General features: G+C 42.9%; 2 protein-coding genes and 2 long non-coding RNA genes across 4 annotated transcripts in view; 2 read left to right on the top strand and 2 right to left on the bottom strand.

The window, feature by feature from the left end:
- LOC309519672 overlaps nucleotides 1-27,613 on the top strand; it is a 363,193-nt gene that overhangs the window by 192,877 nt on the left and 142,703 nt on the right. The gene's annotated exons all lie outside the window — the stretch shown is intronic.
- On the bottom strand, nucleotides 1,091-13,341 carry LOC309519769 (carboxypeptidase inhibitor SmCI-like). Its single transcript, XM_082200892.1, has 7 exons — nucleotides 12,969-13,341; nucleotides 11,328-11,507; nucleotides 8,460-8,510; nucleotides 6,342-6,518; nucleotides 4,128-4,166; nucleotides 2,961-3,140; nucleotides 1,091-1,286 (listed from the first exon to the last, which is right to left on the bottom strand). The coding sequence occupies exons 1-7, from the start codon at nucleotides 13,057-13,059 to the stop codon at nucleotides 1,282-1,284; spliced, it is 723 nt and encodes a 240-aa protein (XP_082057018.1). The 5' UTR covers nucleotides 13,060-13,341; the 3' UTR covers nucleotides 1,091-1,281.
- Nucleotides 17,679-26,160, bottom strand: LOC309519558 (carboxypeptidase inhibitor SmCI-like). Its single transcript, XM_082200687.1, has 5 exons — nucleotides 26,059-26,160; nucleotides 24,000-24,179; nucleotides 21,922-22,101; nucleotides 20,425-20,604; nucleotides 17,679-17,830 (listed from the first exon to the last, which is right to left on the bottom strand). Exons 1-5 carry the CDS (start codon nucleotides 26,147-26,149, stop codon nucleotides 17,820-17,822), a joined length of 642 nt encoding a protein of 213 aa, XP_082056813.1. The 5' UTR covers nucleotides 26,150-26,160; the 3' UTR covers nucleotides 17,679-17,819.
- LOC309519659 lies at nucleotides 25,528-26,333 on the top strand. Its single transcript, XR_014213942.1, has 2 exons — nucleotides 25,528-25,848; nucleotides 26,074-26,333. It is a non-coding gene; the product is annotated as an uncharacterized lncRNA (long non-coding RNA).

Below are 27,613 nucleotides of genomic sequence, written 5' to 3'. Positions count from 1 at the left end.
TTGTTTTGTTTCGGGGGATTTTCCTGGTTTTTTGTTTTGTTTTCTTTGCCCTGCTGCCCTAATATATATTTTTGTCCAAGCGCTTTTGTTTCAGTTTATACACAATGCAAGATGCAACATGATAGAGGTGTATAAAATTATGCTTCACACAGAGAAGAAGATGGACTGAGAAAAGTTTTCTCCCTTTCTCATAACACTGTAACAGCAGAAGTTGTGGGCATCCAACGTAGCCTCTTTACTGCAGTGGCTAGAAATTCAGCTTTAATTTATTGCTTAGAAAAACTGTCACGGTCTGGGTCACCAGCATTTTGAATGTGTTATAAACATGTAAAACCAGATGGCACTGGAGAGCAAAAAAAAAAACATTCTTTGTGATTTTTCATAGCGGTTTTGTTTTGTTTTGTTTTGTTTTGTTTTGTTTTGTTATAACCATTTAATTTCTGACTTATTTATCCGGTTTCCCCCTGTGTGTAGATCTACCCTGTGATTTTGGGTTAGGCATAGAATATCTATCTATCTATCTATCATCTATCATCTATCATCTATCTATCATCTATCTATTAGCATATGACTGACATTAAAGTTTAGAAGAAGAAACTTGTACTTTTAAAAACTATATTCCATGTATATGGTATAGGAGGCACCTTCATCAAAGATGCAATCCATCCTATGAAAGAGTGAAAGGAGGCCTGTCTCTTCTAAGATGATGCCTACTGCTAGCTAGCATTTCATGCTGCCAAAGTCTCCTTTTTTAATTAATCATTCATTTTTATTCAGTTTAAAAAGTCTAATCATTGAAAGGATGAAACCCTACTACTTTTTAGAAGGCTAATTTGTTGGCATAGTTTCTGCCAACACCCTTAAACTGGTGCTAGGGTAGATTCTGAAAGGCCTGAAGACTGAATATTCAGAACTGGAGAAAAGGCCCTTTCTGCTTGGGAGTTGCTGCCCTACTTTAAAAGACTCTCCTTCATTCTCCCCACTTTTGCCCCAGGGGTGCATGGACTTTCTAAAATGAAGACATCAATAATAATAGTAGTAACAGTAGTGGTAGTAGTAATAATGCCCAACAAATAGAGCCCACAGGATCTGGAAGAACAGATGAATTTATTGGCGAGCAAGAAAGACATTCCAGCAGACTGATACAGCAGGATAAAAGGGATCCATCTTCAGAAGAAGCTGTGGGGGGGAAGGCTTCCTGGCTTCCTCTGGTGCCTTTATTCCGCAGGAACAAATGATATGTTAATGGGTCTGAATACACTTCTGCACAAGGATTCAATGTTAACCTAAAGGAAGAAGCAAGATGTAGGGACAATCAGATTTAAAGGTGAGAGATGCCACTATGAGGAACTGTTTCTTTGAGGGCTTTAGGCAGGAAGCTCATGATCCAAGTTTATAAAATAATGTAAAGTGTGGTGAAACTAGGCAGAGATAATTTTTTCTTGCTTTCACAAAACTAGAAAAACCAATGAGGCTGAATGCTGGGAGATTCAGGAACAGACAAGAGGAATGACTTCTTTATACAATTAAACTATGGAATTCATTACCCCAGGGGCTGATGATGGCTTATAGAACAATCCAAACTATAGAGATCTGCCTTGTTTATCAGCTTCGTTGTTGTTGTTTAGTCATTTGTCGTGTCAGACTCTTTGGGCCTCTGACGTGCTCTGGTTTATCAGCTGCATTGGCCTAAAAACTATTGCATTGAAACTCATCCAGCTGTGACTGGTAGAAAGTCCCCATACCTGGTGGAGGACAGAAGCTCACATCCACTGTATCTACAACAACATCACTGATATAACCCAAACCACACACACTGTCCATGTGCTATGCAGGAAGCTTCTGCCCAGCTTGGAGAGGAAGGCATAGTGCTCTGACAGGTCCAAGGGCCCTCTTGCCACTGTCCCAAAGCCTGCCCAGCTTTGGGAAGGAGGCAGAAGGGCTCCAGCTTCCTGTCAGCGGCCTGTCACCTCCTTCCCAAAGCCCAGGAAGCTTCTGCTCAGCTTCCGGAGGTACGATGTTCACACATGCGATATTGCAACATCACGCACGGAATGGCACTCTCCCCATCGCCTTTGCAATCTGGAGCCTTTGGCCCTAACTGTTACCCTATGAAAAATTTCCCCTCATGCCACTGTTTTCCACCTTTTAATTCTGCAGAAGCTGTGGGTTCCTTCGCCATACAAGCCAAAGGATAACAGTGTTTATCTAGACTTTAGGTGAAAAGGTAGTTTGCAGCAAAGATACCACCTCTCCAGTAACTGTCTGCCATTTTGGGGGGTGCAAGGTATTGGGGGTGCAAGGTATTAAAGAAGGCTGATCGCCGAAGAATTGATGCTTTTGAATTATGGTGTTGGAGGAGACTCTTGAGAGTCCCATGGACTGCAAGAAGATCAAACGTATCCATTCTTAAGGAAATCAGCCCTGAGTGCTCACTGGAAGGACAGATCCTGAAGCTGAGGTTCCAATACTTTGGCCACCTCATGAGAAGAGAAGACTCCCTGGAAAAGACCCTGATGTTGGGAAAGATGGAGGGCACAAGGAGAAGGGGACGACAGAGGATGAGATGGTTGGACAGTGTTCTCGAAGCTACAAACATGAGTCTGACCAAACTGCGGGAGGCAGTGGAAGACAGGAGTGCCTGGCGTGCTCTGGTCCATGGGGTCACGAAGAGTCGGACACGACTAAACAACAACAACAAGGTATTGTTTGATTGTTTGTTTGTTTTAAAAAGGCTCTCCAGATTCCATTCGCCACTTCTGTCTTCTCCAGCATCAGAGTGCACCTGCTTCTACCTCAACCCATAACTCAAAGACTATCACCAGCAACAAGGCTTCCCCCTCTCCCATGAAGTAAGTATATTTATTGTACTACTACAATTGGAATAAGATCACTGCATAAACCATGTCAAGAGGTTCCTTAGGTTCTCTGGAAAAGTTGTAAAAATTCTGTATGCTTACCAGTGCCTCCACACTCCCGAAGGCATTCTGCTTCATTCATAAAGTTGTTTCTATTGCCATTGCAGCCACCAAATTGGAAAGGTATACACTTCTTGGTTTGGGCATCATAGTAAAAGCGAGGAAAGTTTTCATGGCATGGCCCTTTGTCTAATGGCTGTTGGCATGTGGGAAGCAAAGAGTCTGGAATTTCAGAAGGGAGAGAAGGACAAAGACACCTATTATTTCATTGTTTGAACGACAAAGGAAAACAAAGTCTGTAGGGGTCATGTTTGTGATCGCCACTCTTAAGATGATCTCAATGACAATAATGACACCTCTGCCTTGACTCCCTCAGCAGTCATACTGATGGAGAGGTAAAATCATATACTAAAGGAGACTGGCTGAAACTAGCTAGGTGCGACTATGATTTATGTAGTTCCATAAGGCAGATTTAGCATGGTACTGAAAAAGATATACCAAGAACTCTGGCCACAACTTTCAATTTGAGGAATAATTCCTACTCAAGAGTTGAAATGAAAAACGTGTATATTCTGCTAAGAATAACAGTATGAAGCTAGTAGTAAATTTATATATAACATGTAAGTACGATGGTTTTAAAGTAATGGTAAGTTTGGATACAACGTTTAAGTGCAGAAATAATGTAGTTTCAAATATACAGTGATATGGTACAAGGATACATGAAATACCAGTGCACAACAATTGTTTTCTACAAGTCTCAATAGCAGTCAAAAAGAGTCCATATATATATAAAATCAGGATAAAGAATACATAAAAAAGATTTAGCATACAGATTTAGCATGGTGCCACGTCTCCCACCATTGGATGGACAGTTGAGTAGAGAAGCACAGCTGAGGCTGGAATTCTACTCTCTTCCTCAGTCATCCCTACAAGAATTGCTTGAACTCCTGATTTCTGCTAGGCTGTGGTAGCTCCTGCTTAGCACAGTGGGTCTAATGGTGGTGCTTCTGGGCAGATGCTACTGCGTCTTGTGAGGACACAAGCCTTACTTTCCTGGGAACAAGGTGGAAAGTCCCAAGTGATTTAGAAACATTAGAAAAGGACTTTAAAAAGGAGACTGCAATACTGAAGAAAGCTAGCACAAGGTACAGTGCATATGAGGATCAGACATGAAATGCCATGAGACTCTTACTTAGACTCAATCCTTACCTGGATTCACTTCAGGGTTTCTCAAATCTTGAGGTTTTCCTGTTATAATAAGGACAAGGAGTGCAATGTTACTATATGGCAGGGGTGAGAAACCTTTTTCTATCTGAAAGTTGCAACCCCTCATGGCAACCTTACATGGCCTGCATGCTAGTGGTGGCAGGTTAGGACCAGGAGCTGCTTTTTTTAATTGATTTTTTAGCATATCAGTTCCAACAATCATTTAATATAACTTCTTATCTTATACAATATGTCAGAGCTGCTTCCAGATCCTAGCTCACAGAGGATCACGCTAGCCAGCGTTCACTTTATAAAAGTCTTTATTGAGTTACAGTTTCCATTTCCAAGCTGCCGCGTGCAGCCCTACGTCTTAGAAGCTAGACCGGCGAAGCTCTGTCTGAGTCCCCGCCTCCTGTACACCAACTTAATACCCTAGCCTTACTCCACCTTTTCCGCCTGACCGTTCTTCTCTGGGTCCCTCTGCCCCCCGTGGTCTCTTCCTTCCGGGACTCTTCTGACGCTGACCCCCGGACCCTTCTGTCTCCTTGCGGCGGGCTTTAGGACCTGGCTCCCTTTCCGGGCTGCTTACTGTGCCGCCTTCCTGTGCATTTGAACTTGGCGCGCGCGCCCAACCTTCCACTTTCCACTTGACCGTTTCTTCGCTCCCCGATGGAGGTGTGGTCACTCCTGACTCATACCCTCCCCCCTGCGGCGAGCCGCCGGATCTCGATACCTGGCGCCCTTCCTCTCCACTGCGCTCTGTTGGGGACGCTGGCCCCGATTTCCAACTGCTGCTCTCTGAATCCCCTCTGGTCCCTTCTTCCTGGGGTGTCCCCCTAGGCTCCCCCCTTGCTCTGGCCACTGGCGCTCCTTTCTGTGAATCTTCCGATTCACTGGAAAGACTCGGAGATCTCGGGTCGTCGTCATCACTCATCTTTCCTTCGGACTCCTCCCCCTCGCTCTCTGTTTCCTCCCTTGCCCTCGCCTCTGCTCCTGAACCCCTGAGACAATATTTTAGATTTCCGCCAACAACCTCTGAAGATTTTCCGTTCTTTATCACTTGTTCCGCATTTCTTAATTTCTCTATTACTTTTAATTGTCCTTAACTAATAATTCTTTTCAAAGTCTTTCTTGCAATATTTCACAAAACCATCCTTGCAGAACCTCTTGCAGTCCTACTAGAGTAATCTGTTTATTACAATTGCTTTTCAAATAGTCCAAATATTTACTCCAGTCCTCTAAGAATCTCTGATCCTGCAGGTTTCGAATCCTTCCTGCTAATTTATCTAATTCTGCATAGTCCATTAATTTCATTTGCCATTCTTCTTTTGTCGGAGCTGCTCTTAGCTGCCCATTGCTTATTCAAGAACAGAATGGTCACTTGCAGCTAAGGACTTACTGGAGCTCAGCTTAAGACCCAAGGGCTGCCTTGTCTTTTCGCATGAATCAGCCTATAAATTAACATCTTTCCTTCTCCATACGCCATCAGAGATTAGGTGGAAGGCAATCAGATTGGGTACAGTAATGCTCCTACCTAACTATGGCATGCCGTCCCAAGGAATGCTCGCCTCGCAACATGCCTGATGTTCTCCCCTTTAAAAGTGTTCCTTATTCAGAGGCTGCATTAACTCATGTAATCCTAATAGGAGAGGCTTGTAAGCACCAGAAACCTGCCAACCATGCAGGACATTTTCTGGACTCTTTCCACCACCACCACCCCTTTGACAGCTGTGTAGGTTTCCGACTCTAGCATCAAAGGCTGAATTTCTTTTGACTTTTTAAAAAGCAGCAGCAGGAGAACCCCTCCCCCAGCAGGATTCCTACACTCTCATTACCCCTCTCATGTTTAAAGGGCAATGTTATGTACTAAGCTTGGATCCTAGAACAATAGGCAAGTAGGATCCTAGAATGCAACAACTGATTGGCCTGCAGGAAAAGACCAATCAGGCTCCAGGAGGAAAACAGACTCAGCCAATCAGACAGGACTCATTGTGTAAATAATGTATATAAAAGCCTGAGGTTGGGGGGGGGGGCAATTCAATCACTGTTTTGCAAGCTGCAATAAAGAGCATGAAATCACTACAGGACTCCGAGTATATTTCAGGCAAGATTTCAGGTACTGGAGCTTAAATACCCTTAATGAGTGGATAATGTGAAAAGAAAGGTGCAAGTTGTTTTGGTTGCCTGAAATTACCATAAAAACTTATTTCTACTTACCCAATGGTTCGCACATCTGAGAACACTCCCAGTAAGACTCAAAATTGTTCTCATTGCCTCCGCAGCCACGATAAACAAATGGGAAACATCTCTTGTTCCTGACATCATAATAATAACGCGTAATTTTCTCTCTGCACCGTCCTACACGTTTCTTCTTTTTGCATTTCTGAGGTGGGTCTGGAGGGGGAAAGGAGGGGTGGAAAGCTCATATAATCTCTTATTCTGCAACATATTGTTTAAAATGTTGGGTGCCACCCCCGTGTTCTGCAAGACTCCGGGGGCTTACAGGGTCTGTGTTCCTTTGTAGAATTGAGACATGACAGAGACTGTTGTAGCTTTAAGAAATATGGTTTATTCAACTCTTTACACCTACAGTCTGCATGGAGGGAGATACAGCATGGTCATTTCAAGAGGGGCTTGTCCTCCACAGCAGTGCAGCCAGCCTTCAGCCAGCCTGCCCAAGATGGATCCCAGTCTCTCTTCTCCCTTCTTCTGAGAATACCCTGATAGAAACTCTCTCTTCCTGTCACCTCACACTGAAGCACCACTCCCATGTAAAGACACATTAATTATTTCTTTTAATTGGGGGGGGGCATGTTGTGGGCCAAGCCACTGCAAGCACCTTGTCCAGATCCTAAGGCCTCATCAACTAAAGCAAATCCCATATTATCAGGTAAATTGTGTCCGACACCTTACCTGCTCCATAATAATGGTAGCATAGCAAATGAGACTGAAAATTTTATTATTATTATTATTATTATTATTATTATTATTATTATTATTACTATTCCCTACTGCCCTTTATCTGAGAATCACAGGGCAGTTTACAATATAAAAACACAAAACTATGTACCATAGTAACAGACAAAAACAATACCACCACATAGTTTAAAAGGCTATAGATCTTTTTAATTAGGCAAAGGCCTGGAAGAAGAGGGTTGTTTCTATCCAAAAAGCACCTGGCAAACTTGTCATTGAAAGCCTTTGATGGTTCCAACATTCTTTTCCCATCGTCAAATGTCAACAGTTTCCTCACCACATGAAAAAGCTCCACTGGCCAGCTGCTTGAGGATGCAATGAGGGAGCAAAGTAAACATGATTTGTTTCCTTCATCACAATGCAGTAGGCACAATGATGCACTCTTGTTCCCTGCAACTTCACTTCTCGCAATGAGGGAACCGCCAGAAGGCCCTCGGCGCTGGACTTCAGTGTATGGGCTGAACAATGGGGGTGGAGATGCTCCTTCAGGTATACAGGGTCCAAGGCAGTTTAGGGCTTTAAAGGTCAGCACCAACACTTTGAATTGTGCTCGGAAACATAGCGAGAGCCAATGTAGGTCTTTCAGGGCTGGTGTTATAGTCCTGGAGGCCGCTCCTAGTCACCAGTCTAGCTGCCACATTCTGGATTAGTTCTAGTTTCCAAGTCACTTTCAAAGGTTGCCCCACATAGAGTGCATTGCAGTAGTCTAAGCGGGAGATAACCAGAGCATGTACCACTCCGGCGACACAGTGCGCAGGCAGGTAGGGTCTCAGCCTGCGTACCAGATGGAGCTGGCAGACAGTCGCCCTGGATGCAGAATTCACCTGGGCCTCCATGGACAGCTCTGAGTCTAAAATGACTCCCAGGCTGCACACCTGGTCCTTCAGGGGCACAGTTCCCTACACACACACACACCCTCTACCCCACCCCAAACAGTACAGATTTGGAGAATAGGATATTATTTAAACTTAACAAAAAAAAAGGTTATCTGCAATCATTATTCTAACTCTGTTGGGCACTTTCTAAAGTGGGGGTCAGTGTGCAACCTCCCCAATGCAGTGAAGGCCAACCGGACTTGGTTGTGAACCAGAAGTAGCATTCAGCTTAGTTCCCTCCTGCTGAGCCACAACTTCCAGCGCTGAACCAAGATCCTCGATATGTGAACCAAGGCCAACCCCCCAAGCCTCACAGAACTGAGTAGCAAGCTGAGGGGGTCCCTGCCCATTATCTTGGTGCTTAAGTTATAGCACAGGCCTGCCTGTTGCGACTGTCTTACCTCTCATATTTGCAGGCATTCTCCCTGCACTAATCATGCACCTCACTGAGGAACACAGAGCAGACAAGAATAGGAACTCTTACCTTGTCTCCACTTCATATCAATTCCCATACTTGTCCAAGATACAAGGAGTTCTACAAAAAGGGCAAGGGGAAGATTGTTACAGTATGGTATGTTTGATGTGAATGAGTGTCCAGTACTGGCAAAACCACTTTTATATTAGAGTTCTATAGGAAAACAAAAGGGAGTATTTCGGCAACTTAGCAATTAGCTAGACACTCAGGAGCCGTTCTTAATCTAAGTTACCATTCTTTTCTTGAATAAACTTCAGGCTATTTTAACTGAGCCTTATTGGAGCCTTAGAAGAAATCAGCCTCATCTTGACATAGCCAAAAAAAATTAAGTAAGGCTTTCCAATAGGTTACCGATCAAAGGATTGGTGTAATATGCTCAAACTGTTTCGTCCTGGTTAGCAACCTTGTAACAACACACACGACATAACAGGCTATAAGTAACAATAGAACTTCTATTTCAAAAAACAATTCAACATATCATATCACAATATGCAAGTCCATAGGCAATTTACCCTATGAGCAGAACACATACTGAGAGATTAAAGTCCAGTTTATTTAAATTATTAAATTAAATAAAATCTACCATTTCTATCAAAAAATGAACTGGGGGAGAAGTTTGGTTGTGATCAATCAATAGTTCCTGAATCTGTAACTTAACAACATCTAAAGGAACATTGGTATATAGGGAAGAGACAGCCCACGGAGCCACAATACTATGTTGGGTAACAGTCATGTTCTCAATAAGGGTTATAATGTGTTTAGTATCCTGAATATAGGACAGAGTTTCTTTAGTAAAGGGATGTAAAAAAGAATCAATAAAATGTGAACAATTTTCCAAAAGGAAACCTGAAGCTAAGACGATAGGTCTTCCAGGCGGTGGTAACCTATTTATACGTCTTTTTGGAAGGGTGTAAAGTATTGGTACTCTGGTATGTTCAGGACATACAAATTCTGCCAGCGGTATGTCTACGTACCCCAAAGATATAGCTTCATTTAAAATTGTCTGAAGTTTGTTCTTCACCGATATGGTGGGATCACCAGATAAGGGTGAGTAGAAATTAGAATTATTCAGTTGTTTCTCTGCTTCTTTAATGTAATCAATCTTGTTCATTAAGACAATAGCTCCACCCTTATCTGCTGGTGTTATAATTATATTCTTGTCTGCAGCAAGTTTGCTCAGGATCACTGCGTCCTCCTTGCTTAGATTATATTGCATGTGTCCCTTCTTCTTTTCTTTACTATTTAAATCACGATGTACCAAATGTTGAAATGTTCTAATTAGGTGATTGTGGGAGACTGGGGTGAAGGTAGATTTGCGCTTGAAACGGTCAGGTATCCATGGTCTGTTACCAAAAAAATCCCTTAATTTAATCTGCCAAATCAACTTAAATCAATCAATCCTTGTTTGGAAAGCAGAGTACTTGGGTGTAGATACAGAACCTAAACCTATATTCAACATGCGGAGTTCATCTGGAGTAAGTTTTCTTTGGGATAAATTAACAGCTAAAGAAGTACTATTGCTGTCTGTGCTTACTTCCTCTGGTATGGGTGCCTGATGCACTGATTGGAAAAAGAATGCTAAGTGAGACCGGATCTGAGTCTAAGCTCCCTATCTTCATCTGTACCACTGCTACTGGATAAACTATCATAATCTGTAGGCATGGTAAAACAATGCTGCTTGTCGGACCTATTGGATAGTCTGTTGACTTGTCCAGATGGGCTAAGCCATAAATAAACCCTACCTGTAGCGTAATCTTTGAGATCTCTACTGATTTTCTTTTTCTTAAAATTAGATAATTCATTGGAGAAACTCTAGAATTCTCAAAAGCATTGACACGCGGAACACTACAAGATTGATATAAGCATTCCACATCATGGTTATTGCTGATATAAGAACTGAATAGACTGTATCTCCTGATCAATCCGCTGGACTTTAATCTCTCAGAATACAGTATGTTCCATTCTTTTGATAAGTAGGTCTATGGAATTCCATATTGTGAAATGATATGCTGAATTGCTTTTTTAAAATAGAAGTTACACTGTTACATGCAGCCTGTTACATCGTGTGTGTCGTTACTAGTATTGTATTTACGTAACAAAAGGTTCAGCGGTGTTTTGTATCTGGTTAGCAACCTGGCTGCTGAATTCTGCACCAGCTGGAGTTTCTGAACTGTCTTCAGAGGCAGTCCTGCGTATAACACATTGTAGTACTCTAACCTAGAGGTTACCAGAGCACTGATGACAGAAGTTAGGCTGTCCCTGTACAAACAGGGGCACAGCTGGCCCACCGGCCAAACCTGATGGAAGGCATTTTGCACCACCAAGGTCACCTGAGCCTCAAGTGACAGAGAGAGAGCGTAATCAAGAGCAAGCAACCTCCCATCCATCCATCTAGTCTAGGGAACTACCTAAGAATAGTGCCTCCGCCTTATCTGGATTTCATCTCAGTTTGTTGGCTCTCTTTGAGTCCATTACTGAGGGAAGACAATGATCCAGCAGATATAAAGGAGATGTAGAGCTGTGTGTCATCAGCATATTACTGACAACATACTTCAAAACTCTGGATGACCCCACTCAGAGGTTTAATGTAGATGTTCAACAGTATGGGGGGTGACATTGAACCCATGGGGCTGAAGAGCATTCTCTAAGCATCACCCTCTGGAAGCAACCATTCAGGTAGAACCGGAACGACTGTAAAGCAGCACCACTCTAACTCAGACAGCTGCTCCAGAAGCATAAAAACTCTAGCAGCAGAGAGCATAATCAGTATAAGAGATTCTCAAACAAGAAGATATTTGAAACAGATTTTCACTTCAAACATTTGGGAATTTAAAAGGCTTAGGAAAATAGAGGGGGGTGGGAAATATTTGCCCTTACCAAACCTTTCACACTCGTAAATGCAATCAAAGAGATTTGCAAAGTTATTTCTGTTGCCTCCACAGCCACCGTAAATGAACGTCTTGCACATGCTGTCCTTAAAATCATAGTAATAATTTTCAAGATCTAATTTGCACCGTCCAGGTCTTGGAGGGAGTCTACATTTTCTAGGCATAGATTCTGGGTGGGGGAGAGATGGGAAGATATCATATACTGCATCTCATTTCATTTCATCTTTTGAAACACAGAAGAAAACAAAGTTGTTATATTTGTAAATCAAACATCTAATACTATCTCTGTCTAGTAGCTACAGATGGAACCTCCAGAATGGGACCCAATGATCATATCTGCCAAAGAGCCAACTGGAAGCCTAATTTTGCCCCATTGTAAATAGTCCAGTTGTGATCTCTCCCACAGTCCTTAAGATGACTATAACATACCAATGTGCTAAATCTGATGAAGTCTGTGGGTTCATGATGACTGTGAAGCTGCTACACAACCTTCCCTATCCCCCCCCCCACTGGTCTCTCCTTCACTTCCAGCTGCTCTAATTTAAAAATTAGTTTTGCTTGGTGCATCATCAAGAACAAAAAATGTGGAGGTATTAGTGGAGGGATGAGGTAGGGGCTCCTACTCCCTCGCTCCTGTGGAATGGATGATGGGTTGTGGTGCTTCCAAAACTTGCAGTTAGTCCGTTCGTAAGCTGAATGCCATACACTGATAATGTCCACATGTATAATGAGCCAACTTCATTTTGATCCAACCAAGTTTACTAGTACTGCAGTTCAATCTGAGATTGATTTTGAGTTCATTTATATTCTACACCCCTGAGATGTCTGCAAGATGGAAGGCAGGAGTTCTTTGGTAATGGCTCTAGCGAGAGGCTTTCCAAAGGCGATTTAATCAAACTCTCTTTATTTATGTAACTTCCTGAAATCTAAAAGTGTCTTTGGGAAGTTAGGAAGCGTGACGCCTGATGCATGCTTTCAAAATACAGCTAGAGACATCGCTGGAATTAGTGGTGTATGTGGTACATAACATGGTTTCAGGAGCTGTATGGGGGAGAAATATAGCTGCTTCCATGGCATGATTTGTGTGTTGTTGTTGTTAGCATACAAACCCTGGAAATAACTTAATGTGAGCACATCACAGAGATGCTTCTGGCTCTGTTGTGAAAGGTGTGCAAAACGAACTGTGCTTCTAGGCCTCTAGATCTCTTACCTTGAAGAAAATTACAGAGAATAAAGAAGAAACAGTTTTAAATCCCATGGGCCACCTTATATTAATGGAAAGATACTTCAAAACCTTTTAATAACAGGTAACTTGAATTTGAAGCACTTGATTTTGAAGCACAGCGAGCAAATTGTGAGTGGTGATGGATCACTAGCTAGGGTGCAAGTACTTCTGCAAGGCCCAAAGGAATGTATCCAGTATAGGGAACACCCCAAATGGAGGGGCCAGAGAGACAAGTATACAGGCAGGCTATACACATGCCAGAGAATTGTTGCCCCTATGACACCAGCACACTACTCTGTCCATGCCTCCATATCCCATCCATTCTGCAATGGATGCCTCTCCTGCAGAGAGGCTGGGGGCCTGCAAACTAGTTGCCTACATGAGTCAGAACAATGGAAAGCTTACCTTTTGTATAGGCAAAGAAACCCTGCAACTTAGACCAAGGTGCAAATAATACCATGATGAGGAAAGGGAGTGCAGTGTCGCTGCACTGCATGGCGGCTGTTTGATGTGGACACTCAGTGCTGAGAGGAACCTCTTTTTATGGTTTCAATAGAGAGAGGTGTTCATTTAGATGGCAATCAAAAAGAATTTTTTGGCAGGTAGGGACACTCTGAAGCGACTTTGCTAAGATCAAGGTAACTTCCTGTTCTTGAAAAAGAACTGTTCTGAACTAGGAACATAGTGGAATAATTAAGTCAATCAGCATAACCTTGGCATGGCCAGAAATATTTCCGTCCCCATAAGATGGTGATTCAAGCCTACTTTGCTGCCTCCTCCTCCTGGCACCTGTACAGCCTGGCACCTGATGACAGACAATAGGGGTTTGTTGGTTAATAGGCTCTTGTGACTTGTGGCTGTTAGAAGCTTCAGGGAGGCCCTGGCAAGAAAGAGCAGGTCAGATGAAACTATTAGAGGAATAAGGGTAGGAAATAAAGCAAATAAACTAAAAGCATTCGCAGATGACCTTGTGATTACGGTAGAGGACCCAAAAAAGTCTCTACCGAAGGTGTTGGAAAAGATCCAGGATTTTGGACAGGTATCAGGTTTTAAATTAAACAAGAACAAGACTAAGGTCTTGGTGGAAAATGTGACGGAGCAATATAAAAAGGAGTTACAGACAGATTACAGACTAAACTATTTACAAAAAAGTCAAATATTTGAGGGCATGGCTGACAGCTAAGAATATTAATATATTCAAAGATAACTATGAAATTACATGGTGATAAATAAAAAGGAATTTAGAAATCTGGGGAAGAATGAATTTATCGCTTTCAGGAAGAATATCAGTGATTAAAATGAATGTATTGCCAAGAATGTTATTTTTATTCCAATCGATCCCAGTGGTATACGGTACTGGATACTTTAAAGAATGGCAAAAAGATATTAATAGATTTATCTGGTGGGGAAGAAACCAAGGATAAAATGTAAACTATTATCAGATGCTAAAGACCCTGCCAGATTTGAAATTATATTATGAGGCATCCTGTATTTGCTGGATCCGGGAATGGATAATATTGAAAAATAGAGATATTCTAGATTTAGAAGGGCATGATAATAGATTTGGATGGCATGCATAATTATGGTATGAAAAAGCAAAAGTAGAAAAAGGATTTAAGGATCACATAGTAAGGAAATCAATTTTTACGGTATGGGAGAAATATAAAGACTTATTAGAACAAAAAACACTGTGGTGGCTCTACCCATTAGATGCAATATCTTTGGAAAAAGTGAACATGAGGGCTAATTGGCAGACATATAGAGAGAGCTGTTAACCAAAGTAGAATACCAGGTAAAATTAAAAGACTGTGAAGAGATAAGAGAACTGGTAACAGACTGGTTAAAGTATCATCAATTAAATGATATCTTTAAGACAGATAAAAAGAAAGATTTTAGTTATGAGTTACCAAGATTTCCAAAAGATGTTTTAGAAAATAGTATAAAATTATTGTAGAAAATGTATAATTTGCTCCTGGAATGGCATGCCAAAGACAAACAGGTCAAATCAGTGATGATACATTGGGCAAAAGATTTGGGACATAATAAACAAATGGCAGACTGGGAGAGGCTATAGAAAACAGATTTAAAATTCACAGCATGTTGTTCACTGAAAGAAAATTACATGAAAATGATGTACCGGTGGTATTTGACTCCTGTTAATTTAGCAAAAATGTATAGAACAAGTACAAATACTTGGTGGAAATGCAAAGAAAAAGAATGTACCTTTTGTCATATGTGGTGGACATGTAAAGTAACTAAAAATTTCTGGGAGATGATATATCATGAAAGGGAATAAAAGTTTAAAATAACTTTTGTTTAAAAAAGAAGAAGCTTTTTTATTAGGAATTATAGGTACCAAGATACCAAAGGACCAGAAAAGATTGTTTATATATGCAACAACAGCCGCACAGATATTATTAGCCCAGAGATGGAAGAAAGAGACAACCCCGACCGGAGAGGAATGGCAAACCAAGTTGATGGACTATGCCGAAATGGGAAAACTAACTGGGAAGCTCAGAAATCAAGAAGACAAGAACTTTCTTAAAGAATGGGAAAAGCTTATAAATTATCTACGAGACTATTGTAAACAGGTTAAAACATTAGCAGGAATTTTAACCACACTTGTAAAATAATAGAAAGTATGGATAATATAGAAGGATAAAAAGTTGGGTAAGTATTGATATGCAGTTGTAAATATTATCATTACGACCCATGGAAGGGATGGGGGAAAGTCAGGAGATTCAGAGTAATCTTAATATTTGGATTTTGAATTTTTTGTTGTTGTATGTTTATACTTTTTAAAATCAAATTTTAAAAATTATATATATATAAAAGTTTCGAGGAAAGTGTCCTACCCATTTAGAAAGCAAAAAGGGAAAGTTCATGCAGCTTTGAATTTTGACCAGAGAAATATAACACAGCTTCAGCCACCTGGAAATGATGGTTGCTGGAGGGTTGCAGCTCTGCTACTGCTCTTGTGCTCTTGCTTTCTGTGCTTGCCTCCTCAATAGCTGGACCATCTATATATCAACCGCAGTAAATCGGGGGAGCTTATGAGCCACAACAGAAGGTAGAGGTTATTCTGCGTTTATTTAATGAATCTAGAAACATGAAACAACTGGACATAAGAGAGTTTCTCTTACAAAAGTAAGTGTATAGCTAGTCACATGTTGTGCATACTGTATATTGCTTTGTTATACATAAATTTTGTGGATTCATTTCTTCAGAGTCGTCTTTCCCATTGGGCTTACTGGTGTGTTGCGCCAGGGCGCCGGCCTTTCAGGGGCGCCCAAGCGAGTTGTTGGGATTTTTGACTACGTGCCATTCTGTGCAGCTTCACACAAGAGTCAATTAAGAGTTGGCCGACAGCCAAGGATGACTGAACAGAGAGGAGTAATCTGTGTGGAGATATGGGACCCTGGATACAGCTTTGCCATTGGTTGAGGTCTCACACAGGCATGATGACTTATGACCTAACTGACTGGAGTGTGTGTTGGTCAGTGTGGAGTCTGAGAGTAGTTTGGAGTTTGTTAAGAGAGAGCTAGTTAAGATCCGTATCTGTTCATGTATATAGTAACTTGTAGGGTCTGCTGTAAATAATAAACACCTCTAAGTAACCAAGTTACTGGTAGCAGCGTTTTGTTCTTGCTTCGTCCATCCTGCTTGCAACTGATTGCTTTCTGGAACTCTGCGTATGCTCTGCTAAGGTCTGGCTACGGTCCTGCAACGTGTCAATCTTGCGAAACACCAATATGAGTGGGGGAGCTGCGCAGCTTTGCCGGCGGCCTCCCATTTCCCTCCTGCATGCCTGCCAGCTGCGCCCCATCAACCATATGGCTGGTGGGCGTGCAGCTTCCTTCCCAAACCTCTGCGGGAGAAGAGCAATCCCAGCAGAGGCTTGGGAACAGGTTGACAACTCTGGTAAATGTGGGGGAGGGCAGCACCGGAGGGATCTTTGCACCACGGCCCTGGATATGCTTAAGACGGCCCTGAATTTCTTTTAGCTGTTGCACCACAGCTACTGTCATGGGATTTCATTGTGGATGTCACTGTATCATATTTTATTCCGTTTCCCCCCGTGCTAGTTCTTATTGTGAGTTTGATTTTATTGCCTCTGTACAGTGGTGCCTCGCAAGACGAAAAGAATCCGTTCTGTGATTCTCTTCGTCTAGCGTTTTTTTTTCGTCTTGCGAAGCAAGCCCATTGACAGATTAGCGGATTAGCGCTATTAGCGGCTTTTAGTGGCTTATCTGCTGATTGGATCAGCTGATAAGTGGCTTAGCGGCTTAGAAAAGGAGGGGAGGGGAAAAACCAGCAGGAACTCGCAAGACATTGTCGTCTTGCGAAGCAAGCCCATAGGAAATTCGTTTTGCAAAGCACCTCCAAAACGGAAAACTCTTTCGTCTAGCGAGTTTTCCGTCTTGCGAGGCATTCGTCTTGCGGGGCACCACTGTATTTCCACCCTGGAGCTTCCATATGAAAGGTGGACTGCTAATCTGTGCTTTTTTCCTGGGGGTACTCAAGGGCACGCAGTTCTGGCATGTTTTGTTTTGATTTTTAAAAGTGTGGCACTTACTGTCACAACTTCATGGTGAGTACCAGCACCATATTTCTATATAGTGGTACCTCAGGTTACATACGCTTCAGGTTACAGATGCTTCAGGTTACAGACTCCGCTAACCCAGAAATAGTACCTCGGGTTAAGAACTTTGCTTCAGGATGAGAACGGAAATTGTGCTCCGGCGGCGCGGCGGCAGCGGGAGGCCCCATTAGCTAAAGTGGTGCTTCAGGTTAAGAACAGTTTCAGGTTAAGTACGGACCACCGGAACGAATTAAGTACTTAACCTGAGGTACCACTGTATATGTATATAAAGCACTGCTGTTAATGCCTTTGAAATATCAATATATAACTAAATGACTTGTAAAAATACTGTTGAATAGAGAACAAGAGGCAATGCTTAATACACCTGTTACCTGCATTGGCAGAGAACCATGCATTTGGGAAGAAGATATTAAGGATTTAAACAGAGAATGAATCAATGTAGACATAGCCTGGTACTCAGGAATTAGGATACAGAGGATCCTGAACCCCCATTGTCTTTATTCAGAACACTGAGGAGCCTCCAGCTAAGGTGAATAGGACATCTGGAAATGGCAGGATATCTGGAATTAAGCTGTCTGGGGGGTTTTCTTCTTCCCGGAATGAACTGGTAGCATCTTTGAAGTTCTCGAAATATTACTGGCTCCTGCAGCAGATTAGATGGTCACTGTGGAAGAAAGAGATATTCCTTTCTTATGGATCTAACAACACATTCCTTATATTCCACCCTTCCTCTGTCAGGGAGCCCAGGGCAGCTCGCATCAAGGGGGCAGTAAGAAGAACAAAGGGAAAGAAAGCACAGTGCACAAAGAGCGGCGGACAAGTCACCATCATATGGTACAAATGTAACTTGAACTCGCACCTTTGCCATGGGTGCTTCTAAATGGCCATCTTGACCAAAGGGGGAGTCACTTTTGTGGCGATCACACAGGGTCCCCGGACATTTGATGGTCTATTGATCCCTGTGCCACCACTGTGCTCGCTTCCCTGCTGCCACCAACCCATTTCTCTTGGGTACACACTGAGTCCAGACAGTTGTTAACATTAAACCAAATAAACAAGTTTATTTTATAAGCATTAACAAGTTTATAATTTTCTTGTCAGTTTCTTAACCTTAGTTTCTTTACCGGCCTATACTTTCCTAATACCTTCTGACTGATTATCTCAACTGTTTGACTGACTCCTCTTAACAGATTCTCTCCCTCTCTCACATCAGACTAGCCCAACCCACAGACTTATCCTCCCTCTCTCTTCTCTAACTCCAGACTGACTTCTTAACAACTCTAACTCCTCCCCTTGGGTTCCTATAGGTTAGTCATTTTACAATTAAATTTTACAATTTTACAATTAAAGGTGAGCGCGGGTGTGTGTGTGTGTGTGTGTGTGTGAGAGAGAGAGAGAGAGAGAGAGAGAAACAGCATTGTGAGCTGCTGCTATCGAGAGCCCAGTGGTGGTCCCTCCTTCCATAGCGGCTTCTGAAGTACAACCCTGCCCTGAGGGGTAAGGAAGAGAATCAAGACAATCTGTTTCATCCAATAGCACACCCAAGGCTGCATCAACAGAAGTCTAATGTCCAGATCAAGAGAAGTAATAAAGGTAAAGGTAAAGGTACCCCTGCCCATACGCGCCAGTCTTGACAGACTCTAGGGTTGTGCGCTCATCTCAGTCTATAGGCCGGGAGCCAGCGCTGTCCGCAGACACTTCTGGGTCACGTGGCCAGTGTGACAAGCTGCATCTGGCGAGCCAGCGCAGCACACGGAACACCGTTTACCTTCCCGTAAAGCGGTCCCTATTTATCTACTTGCACCCGGAGGTGCTTTCGAACTGCTAGGTTGGCAGGCACTGGGACCGAATGACGGGAGCGCACCCCGCCGCGGGGATTCGAACTGCTGACCATGCGATTGGCAAGTCCTAGGTGCTGAGGTTTTACCCACAGCGCCACCTGCGTCCCTTTAGAGAAGTAATAGCACCACTCTATTCCTGGCATCACTAACGTACTAATTTACACAGGCACCCAGGGCACCTCCCTTGGAAACCCTCCCTCTCCTAATTGTTTTGGAATTTTTCAGGAATCTGTTTTAATCTTTCACCCATCCTGCTTCCCCCCTACCCCACCAATGTACTTGGACATAATAGGTTCTCTCCAACTAACTTTTACTCAGAGTAGATTTATTTAAAATACTGGACCGTGGCCACATCTGTTAATCTCTACATGCCATCCAACATTTCCCAACCCAAAGCTGGGATTCCCAACCCAAAGCCCCAGGCTGCCTTGGCCTGCCACACCACCATGACTGCCACCAGCTATAAACCTGCAAGCACACCTAGACCCAACACCGCCACACACACACAAACACACACACACGCCTGCAAGCAGTTGGGGGGGTATGATCCATAGCTGTCAACTTTTCCCTTTTCTTGCAAAGAATCCTATTTGGAATAAGGGAATTTCCCTTAAAAAAGGGGAAACGTTGACAGCTATGGTATGATCTCTATTAACTCTGAGTAAGACTAGCATTGGACTTAACCCCATGTGAGCCATTCATAGGATATGAAAGGAAGAGGGTGGGGGAGATGATTCAATTCAGTTAGCACTTGAAGCCAAATCTATCAAATGTCCATTTTCTGAAATAATATGAAAACCCAAATGCAACCATGGTACAAAAATTTGCGGTTATCTGAATTTTGCAAAGTAGTTCTCCAACTCAACGATGTTTACAAAATTGCTTACATTATAGGGAGATGTGTATAAAAACGAATACAACATACTAAAATGCACTGTATTTGGAGAAACTGCTTGCAAAAAATGTGTACGTGAAAATGGGGTTTTAGGAGAAACTTGCACTAAAATGCTGATTACTTTTCATGATTTTTTAAAAAATTGCAGATTGCTGCAGAAATTTAGAGAATTGGGGGGGGGGGTGAGAGAACCTGGGCAAACTACATGATTTCCACCAGGTCCAGCCGAGCTGCTGTGGGTGTTTTAATTTTGTGATTTAATGATATTGTAGGGATTTTGTGGAAGCAAATGTGTTAGGTTGCCTTGCGTATTTGGGCTGCTTTGTTTTTGCAGAGAAAGATATAGCCTGGGTTGGTTGGTTGGTTGGTTGGTTGGTTGGTTGGTTGGTTCACTTGTTTGTTGCCTGACTGGATTTGTGGGGGTAGGTTTGCTTTTTGGGGAGGGCAGGAATGTTTCCTAGGTGGGTTTCGTGTTTCCTGGAGGAGACCCCTGTCCTAAAGTATGAAAGTATTCACTCTTACCAAAATAGTGACACACAAATTCGCATTCCTGTTGAGTCTCAAATCTATTGGCATTGCCACCACAGCCACGGTGGATAAACCGTTCACATTTCTTGGTGGACATATTGAAGAAATACCGTACATTGGATTCCTTGCACTTTCCAACGACTTTAGTGAGTCTGCATCTTGAAGGGTAAATAACTGGTGGGTAAAAGGAGAAGAAAGGCAGGATTTGTTATATATAATCTGAAAGTCTGAAACAGAGAATATGATGACAGCTGAAGCTATGATTCTGACACCTGAAAATTTTAATTATGCAATGAAGAAACCTATAGACAAGAATCCAGTAGTCATACTGACAGACCTAAAGTCCAACTGAGACTAGGGTCACAGGCACACCATAAACTTAGGACACATTTCATGCACATTTGAACCGCATAGGTTTCCCCAAAGAATCCTTGGAACTGCAATTTGTTAGTGGTGCTAAGAATTGGGTATCTGTGAGGGGTAAACTGAAGCTTCCAGAATTGTGTGAGGGTAGGCTTGTGCTTTAAATGGATGTGGCTGGTGGCTGTATGGATGTGGCTGTTGTGGTTTATTCCAGAGTTCTTAAAATGAATTGAACTTATTTTAGCACCACAGTAAATTTAGTGAAACTGCATTAAGGTTTTCTGCACGGAAAAATGCTTGGGGAGAGAAATGCTTGTGAAACCATAACCCTGAAGCCTACATTCCAAGGCAGACATTCCATACCTCCTGCCCTGTTCCTGCGCTGGTTCTTTCAGCAGTTTTCCACTTCCACCTAGGTGAAGGTAAAAGGACCCCTGACCATTAGGTCCAGTTGTGACCGACTCTGGGGTTGCGGTGCTCATCTCGCTTTATTGGCCAAGGGAGCCGGCGTACAGCTTCTGGGTCATGTGGCCAGCATGACTAAGCCGCTTCTGGCGAACCAGAGCAGCGCACAGAAACGCCGTTTACCTTTCCGCTGGAGCGGTACCTATTTATCTACTTGCACTTTGAGGTGCTTTCGAGCTGCTAAGTTGGCAGGAGCAGGGACCGAGCAACGGGAGCTCACCCCATCGCAGGGATTCGAACCGCCAACCTTCTGATTGGCAAGTCCTAGGCTCTGTGGTTTAACCCACAGCACCACCTGCATCCCTACTTCCACCTACTCTAGTATAAAACTGAAGTATAGCTTAATACAGCAGGTGAGGCGACACATTGGTCAAGAGGACTATGGCAGCCAGTGAGGTGTTATGGTTAGTGTTTTGTATGTGACCTGGGAAACCAGGGTTTGAATCCCCACTTGGCCATGAAGCTCACTGGGTATGGCCTTGGGCAGTCACTGTCTCTCAAGCCTAGACTACCTCACAGAGTTGTTGTGAGGATAAAATGGGGAGGGGAGAGCCATGTATCAAACAAATAGGTAACTAGGGATCCAATGGGAATCAGCACAAAGGGCTCCATACTCCATCACACCCTAAAGTGTGTTTTTTTTTAAAAAAAGTTTCCTCTTACCGTAAGATTCACACACGTGAGTGCAATCTATAAGAGATACAAAATTATTTTCAGTGCCTCCACAGCCACTGTAAATGAATTTCTCACACTCTAGGGTTTCGACGTTGAAGAAATAGCGTGGATAATTTCCTCTGCAACTTCCATGGCTTTTGGCGATTTTGCATATGCGGGGTATTCCAGCTAGTTGATCAAAGAGCAAAGACAAGTCTCATGTGTACATAATTTCAAAGTCAGAAGTGCAAAAACAATGGAAGTGTGACTCTAGCTCCTGAAATTATCTAAGTAGGCAATGAAGGACCTTCTGCAGTGGGATCCAGTGATCACACTAACAAACCAAAGCCTAATTGAAATTAGGGATATGTTCAAATTACCACTGTCCTGAACATTAAAATCTCATCCCTATGGGATGCCGTGAAACATGTTATCAGAGGCCAATGCATAAACCAATCCAACATGATGGAGAAAAGGAAAGGGAACTTTTCCTTCTTGATTACATAGTGAAATACGGGATCTGGAAATGTCTTATACCTCTAAAGGTGGCCGCAGTTCTTTCCCTTTGGAACTCTGCACGGGCATTGCAGTTCATGCAACTGCTACTCTTCTGCTATCTGCCCATACCCTGGAGTTGCTATAAAGAGCCATGGAGACAAGGGGTGACTGGATTTTGCACCAGCCCTTTCAGATATTTTCTAACGGAAGGAAGAATCCCTTCTGGAGTCTGGCCATGGCTGCCTAAGAGTAGGCTCATGTCAGGGGCTGGACTGAGGAGGTATGGTGGGGGCCGCCACCCCCTGAAGGGCGGGAGGGTAGTATAGCTTTAGAACAGTTGTTTGCAGAAGGGCATAGATCAGAGGGGGAAAGCTGGGAAATACTGGGTGAGGAACAGCTGGAAGAGGAAACACCGAGAGAGAGACAGTTGACAGATTCAGTGTCCTTGGAAAGCATTCCTGCCCCCCCCCTTTACCTAAGACTAGACGGGCTTGGAATGTGATAGACAGAGAGCTCAGCAACAACAACCTCAGATTACCTGAAGTAGGAGTGGCATAGATTAATATAGACGTAGGGGGTCAACCTTTACTGGGAGCAACGCCATTTCTAGAGAAATAGGGATAACTTTGTCTCTTGCTGTGATTACTAAAAAAACTAACTGGTCAGAAGCTCCTTTCTTTTTACCTACTTATTTACTGCTACTAGGGGAGGGAACGGATTCCCCGAAGACTGACAGCTCACTGCTTTATGTTTCTCAGTTTGAAAAACTGGAAAGATACTTTTGTTGCAGCACATCATAAAATCAATTATATTATTTGCAGCTATATGCTAGTTGGTGTTGCTGTATTGTGTATGGTTTATCTTCTACTGGAGAAGACTAGTCAGTCAAAAAGCAACTGCATACAGACATTCAGTTTGGCTGTTATTTGAATTGTGTAATGGTACACATTACAGGAGGCAGCAGTGAAAACCATCCCAATGAAAAGGAAATGCAAGAAAGCAATGCAAGATTGAGGGCTCAAGGAGAAGGGGACAACAGAGGACAAAATGGTTGGACAGTGTTCTCAAAGCTACTAAAATGAGTTTGACCAAACTGTGGGAGGCAGTGGATGACAGGGGTGCTTGGCGTGCTCTGGTCAATGAGGTCACGAAGTGTCGGACACGACTAAATGACTAGACAACAACAACACACATTATTTTATTTAAATTGATTTTTATCTTCTCAGACATTCCGTTTGTCACTGTGCCAACATACCTAAAGAAAACCAAAGTAAGCCAAAGGCTTTTTGACCATAAGCCTTGTTCAGTGGTCTCAAATAAAATTTTCAATATGTAAAATGTACCAAAAATCATTTCAAACAGTGCTTTTTGTTCAGTTGTGTTTAGGTTTTAAGGGAGATGATGCTGCCTTTCTGGGTTTGTATGGAGGGGTTTGGAGAGAGAGATAATAATATTGTACTTGGAGGCCTTTCATGTTTTCAAGAAAAGGGGACATGCACCCATCAGAGTTTCTCAAATTTTGAAATGTGCCCATTTGCCCCAAAATGTGCACAGCTCCTGCCCTAAAACAGCAAGTTATTTGTTCTTACCAAAGCGTCCACATTCCTGATAGCAAGAAGCATACTTCAAAAAGTTATTTGCATTCGGTTCACATCCACCAAAAATAAACTGCTCACACTTCATGGTTTCAATATTGAAGAAAAAACGTGGAATACTACCTTTGCAGCTTCCTATACTTACAGGGAGTTTGCATATATCAGGTAGAGTATCTGGTGGGTAAAAGAAAACAAAGGCAAGTCTCATATAAACATTATATCAAAGTCTGAAACACAGAAAGCAACGACATTAACCATGTGAGTCCTGAAGATAGCCCTCCTTAGTATACAATGAGGAACTTCTGAATGGGAATCTAATAGTTATGGTAACAGACCAGCAGCCCAGTTGAAACTTCGGTGCTGTTGTGATTTCTCCGTAGCCCTTTAAATGGATTTAGCATAATTACCACCATAGTAAATTTGAGTGGAAATCTCTTGGGGCTTGGAGCTTGGGGCTACAGAGCTAACTCAGACCACTGAGATACATGGTGAGAGAAAGGTTTGACAGACCATCACCCTGAAATCCTACAAACCTATAGGAACATTCCAACTCAGATGGAAAGTATGAGCTTGCCACAACTTTAGACTCAACAAATCCCAAATTCTCTTCCAGTGCTATAATTCAGTGGTTCAGCATTTGGCTAAGTGAAGAATGTTAGGGCTGTGTCCACTTCTGAAAGCCAAATATTAAGAATGAGATTGACAAACTGGAGAGTCACCGAGGAGAATAGAGGGACCAGGATTATAAAAGGATATAGTTTGTTCTGAGGAGAAAGTTTAACAAGAATATATAGTCTGGAGCTACTGAAAGTTACTTCAAATGGAAAGTATGAGGTTGCTTCAACTTTGGGCTAGATGACCACCATCACCACCCCACAAAAACAAAAAACTTCTTTTCCAGTGCTATAATTTGGTTATTCAGCATCTGGCTGAATGAGGATAGGGTTGTGTCCAGTTCCAGCTGAGAGTTACTTTCCTCTTCTCGATAGTTTAGCATTGTGTGTCAGCTGGGAAACTGAAATCCAAGACTTCTGGAAGAAGCCAAGTTGTCTACCCAGGGACCAAAAACCAAAAACAAAATAAAACCACAAATCCTGTATTGAGAAGAGCAGAATTCCATAAAAGCTCTGATTCAGTCCTTTGAACAGGCTGAGACAGATAACTGAAGGGAGCAGCAGATCCAAGGATAAGTTGATTCCAAATCTGAGAGTTTCCCAAAGAGACCCACATTGTGCCTCTTAGGAGTCATTGTACCAAAACCAATATGGGCCAAACATCATGCTGCTCTCTGCCGCTCTGGTGAGCACCACCTGCAAGGTATCTTGGCTGATGCAGTGACACAGCACGATATTCCTGAGGATGCCAGAAGTCAACACTAACCATGAACAAAGTTCAAATGTCCACACCCTGAACCATGGCTGATTTGAGCTTAGTTGGCAAAGATTGCTGAAGAGAGAGATCAGACTATTCAAGGGTAGGTTTACTCCAAATCTGAGCATTCCCAGAATTTTGCTTCCCTGGGAACATAGTATAAAGTTTAAAAGAGTGACTCACAGAACAACCAGAGTATCACTGGTCTACTATGGTCTTGGGCAGAGTGCTAGAATGCCAGCATCTTTCTGAGGATTCCATGTCATGAAATTCAACTATCCAAAAATGCATTGGAATTAATTGCCTTGTTTAACTTATAGAGTCATCTATTTGAATGGATTGGTTACAACCCCACATGTCTTCATCTTGAGCCACCACAGATTTAAGCCACCAAGCCATGGAGAAGCCATGGAGCTCCTTTGAAGATCCAGATTTGATCAAGCGCACGTAATTGCTCACTGGGCAAATTCAGGTTGTTGCTTGGGCCTCCAACTGTTATAGAAAGATCAATATAAGTGGGCACATTTGTTGCTTGGGAAAAATCAAGTTCCACGTCCCTTGGACCTTAAGGAGGGGGGCAACCCTAAGTAGAGAGGCGGGTTAAAGAACTGGAGAGAGATAGGGGGAGGTAAAGCCATGATACACAAAAGATTTAGAAGTTGTAAAAAGAGAGACCTCATACCTGTATCCAACACAGAGGTGCCCAGTAGCTCAGGCCAGGGTGCGAAAAGGCCCACAATGAGAGACAGGAGGATGAAAGGACCACACTGCATGGCGACTCTTCGATAAGAATGTCCCGTGCCAGGGGAAGGGATGTTATATCATGTTCTTCAAAGAAATGGAGCCCATCAATTGGGCATGAAAAAATGAATTATCAATCTCTAGGGACACTCTGGATCTACTCTAATGATTCCAATGTAATTTCCTGTTCTCATTAAAATATTCTTCCACATCAAATAGGGACACATTGGAACTCTCAAATGTTTCAGTTCCGTGATATGATGTTGATACAAACCTGATCTTTGGTCATGCAAAGTTTATGGCCTTCTTCCGGTTTTTTCTTTTCTTTCAACTGCATGTAGCAAGGCCTGATAACAGATCATAAGAGCGCTTATGGTCGACAGCAGTGTTCGCCAACTTGGTGCCCTGCAGATGTATTGAACTACAACTCCCACCAGCCCCTGCCAGCTCAGATTGGGGAAGGTTGGTCCACAGACTCTCAATGTCAATGCAAACATGAAGTTCATGCAATATGTTATACACACATACCTCATGGCGGGGAGATAGATTTGGAACCATTTATTCCATTTTTAATTCAGCCAGAGAAAAAGAACAGTCTTGACTTGGCTGGAAAAGATTGTTATTTAATCTCTGGGTGGCCACATGAAGCTGTCTGGAAGTACAGTGGTACCTCAGGTTACATACGCTTCAGCTTACATACGCTTCAGCTTACATACTCTGCTAACCCAGAAATAGTACCTCAGGTTAAGAACTTTGCTTCAGGCTGAAAACAGAAATCGTGCTCCGGCGGCGCAGCAACAGCGGGAGGCCCCATTAGCTAATGTGGTGCTTCAGGTTTCAGGTTAAGTACGGACCTCCGGAACGACTTAAGTACTTAACCCGAGGTACCACTGTAAGCTGTTCTGATGCCAGCATCTCCCCAAGAATTCCAAGTGCTGACACTGAGAATGTCCAGCAGGCATTATGTCCTCATTCTTTGTCACCACCAAGCCCTTTCCACAAAGAATCCTGGGACGTGGAGTTGCTTAAGGGCTCTCAAAATTATTTCTCAGTGTGGGCTCTCCTAACCACTCTTGGCACCCTTAAAAAACTAGGGTTCCTGGTACTCTTTGGGGGAAGCCAGGACTGGCAACATGGTTTAAGTCTGTTTTAGATGTCTCGTGTGGGTGTGACCACAGACTGCTAATAGGGAGGGGGTGTAACGTGTGAACGCTTGCTGTCCAACTGTGTTGCTCCCCCTGTGCTTTTTATCCACACATTCCAGGTGGGTGGTGAGTTACAGACTGCACCACCACTCCACTCTGGCTTTCATAGCTGAAGTGGTTGGTGCAGACGCCTTTATACAGTTCTCACATGCCATTGATTCCATAAGAACTAGCCCAGGCTACTTTGCAGTACTTTGTTTCCTTCATTGTTTTCACACTAGACGTCAGCACTCAAGTTGTGTTAGTCGCCTATCCATACCTGGAAACTGTAAGCTCACATCATGGCAGTAG

Source organism: Podarcis vaucheri (genome assembly GCF_965113315.1).
Source record: "Podarcis vaucheri genome assembly, chromosome: 15".
NCBI classification, from domain to species: Eukaryota; Metazoa; Chordata; class Lepidosauria; order Squamata; family Lacertidae; genus Podarcis; species Podarcis vaucheri.
This window is presented reverse-complemented; position numbering and strand designations above follow the sequence as displayed.

Excerpts from the sequence above, each read along its gene's own strand:
- LOC309519769 (XM_082200892.1), bottom strand. The coding sequence starts at position 13,059 with ATGCAGTGCAGCGACACTGCACTCCCTTTCCTCATCATGGTATTATTT. Across the intron at positions 11,508-12,968 it reads TTTCTTTGCCTATACAAAAG|AATCTATGCCTAGAAAATGT; the intron begins GTAAGCTTTCCA and ends TCCCCCACCCAG. Across the intron at positions 4,167-6,341 it reads TCAGATGTGCGAACCATTGG|GAAAACCTCAAGATTTGAGA; the intron begins GTAAGTAGAAAT and ends TTATTATAACAG.
- LOC309519558 (XM_082200687.1), bottom strand. The coding sequence starts at position 26,149 with ATGCAGTGTGGTCCTTTCATCCTCCTGTCTCTCATTGTGGGCCTTTTC. Across the intron at positions 24,180-26,058 it reads CACCTCTGTGTTGGATACAG|ATACTCTACCTGATATATGC; the intron begins GTATGAGGTCTC and ends TTTACCCACCAG. Across the intron at positions 20,605-21,921 it reads TCACGTGTGTGAATCTTACG|TTATTTACCCTTCAAGATGC; the intron begins GTAAGAGGAAAC and ends TTTACCCACCAG.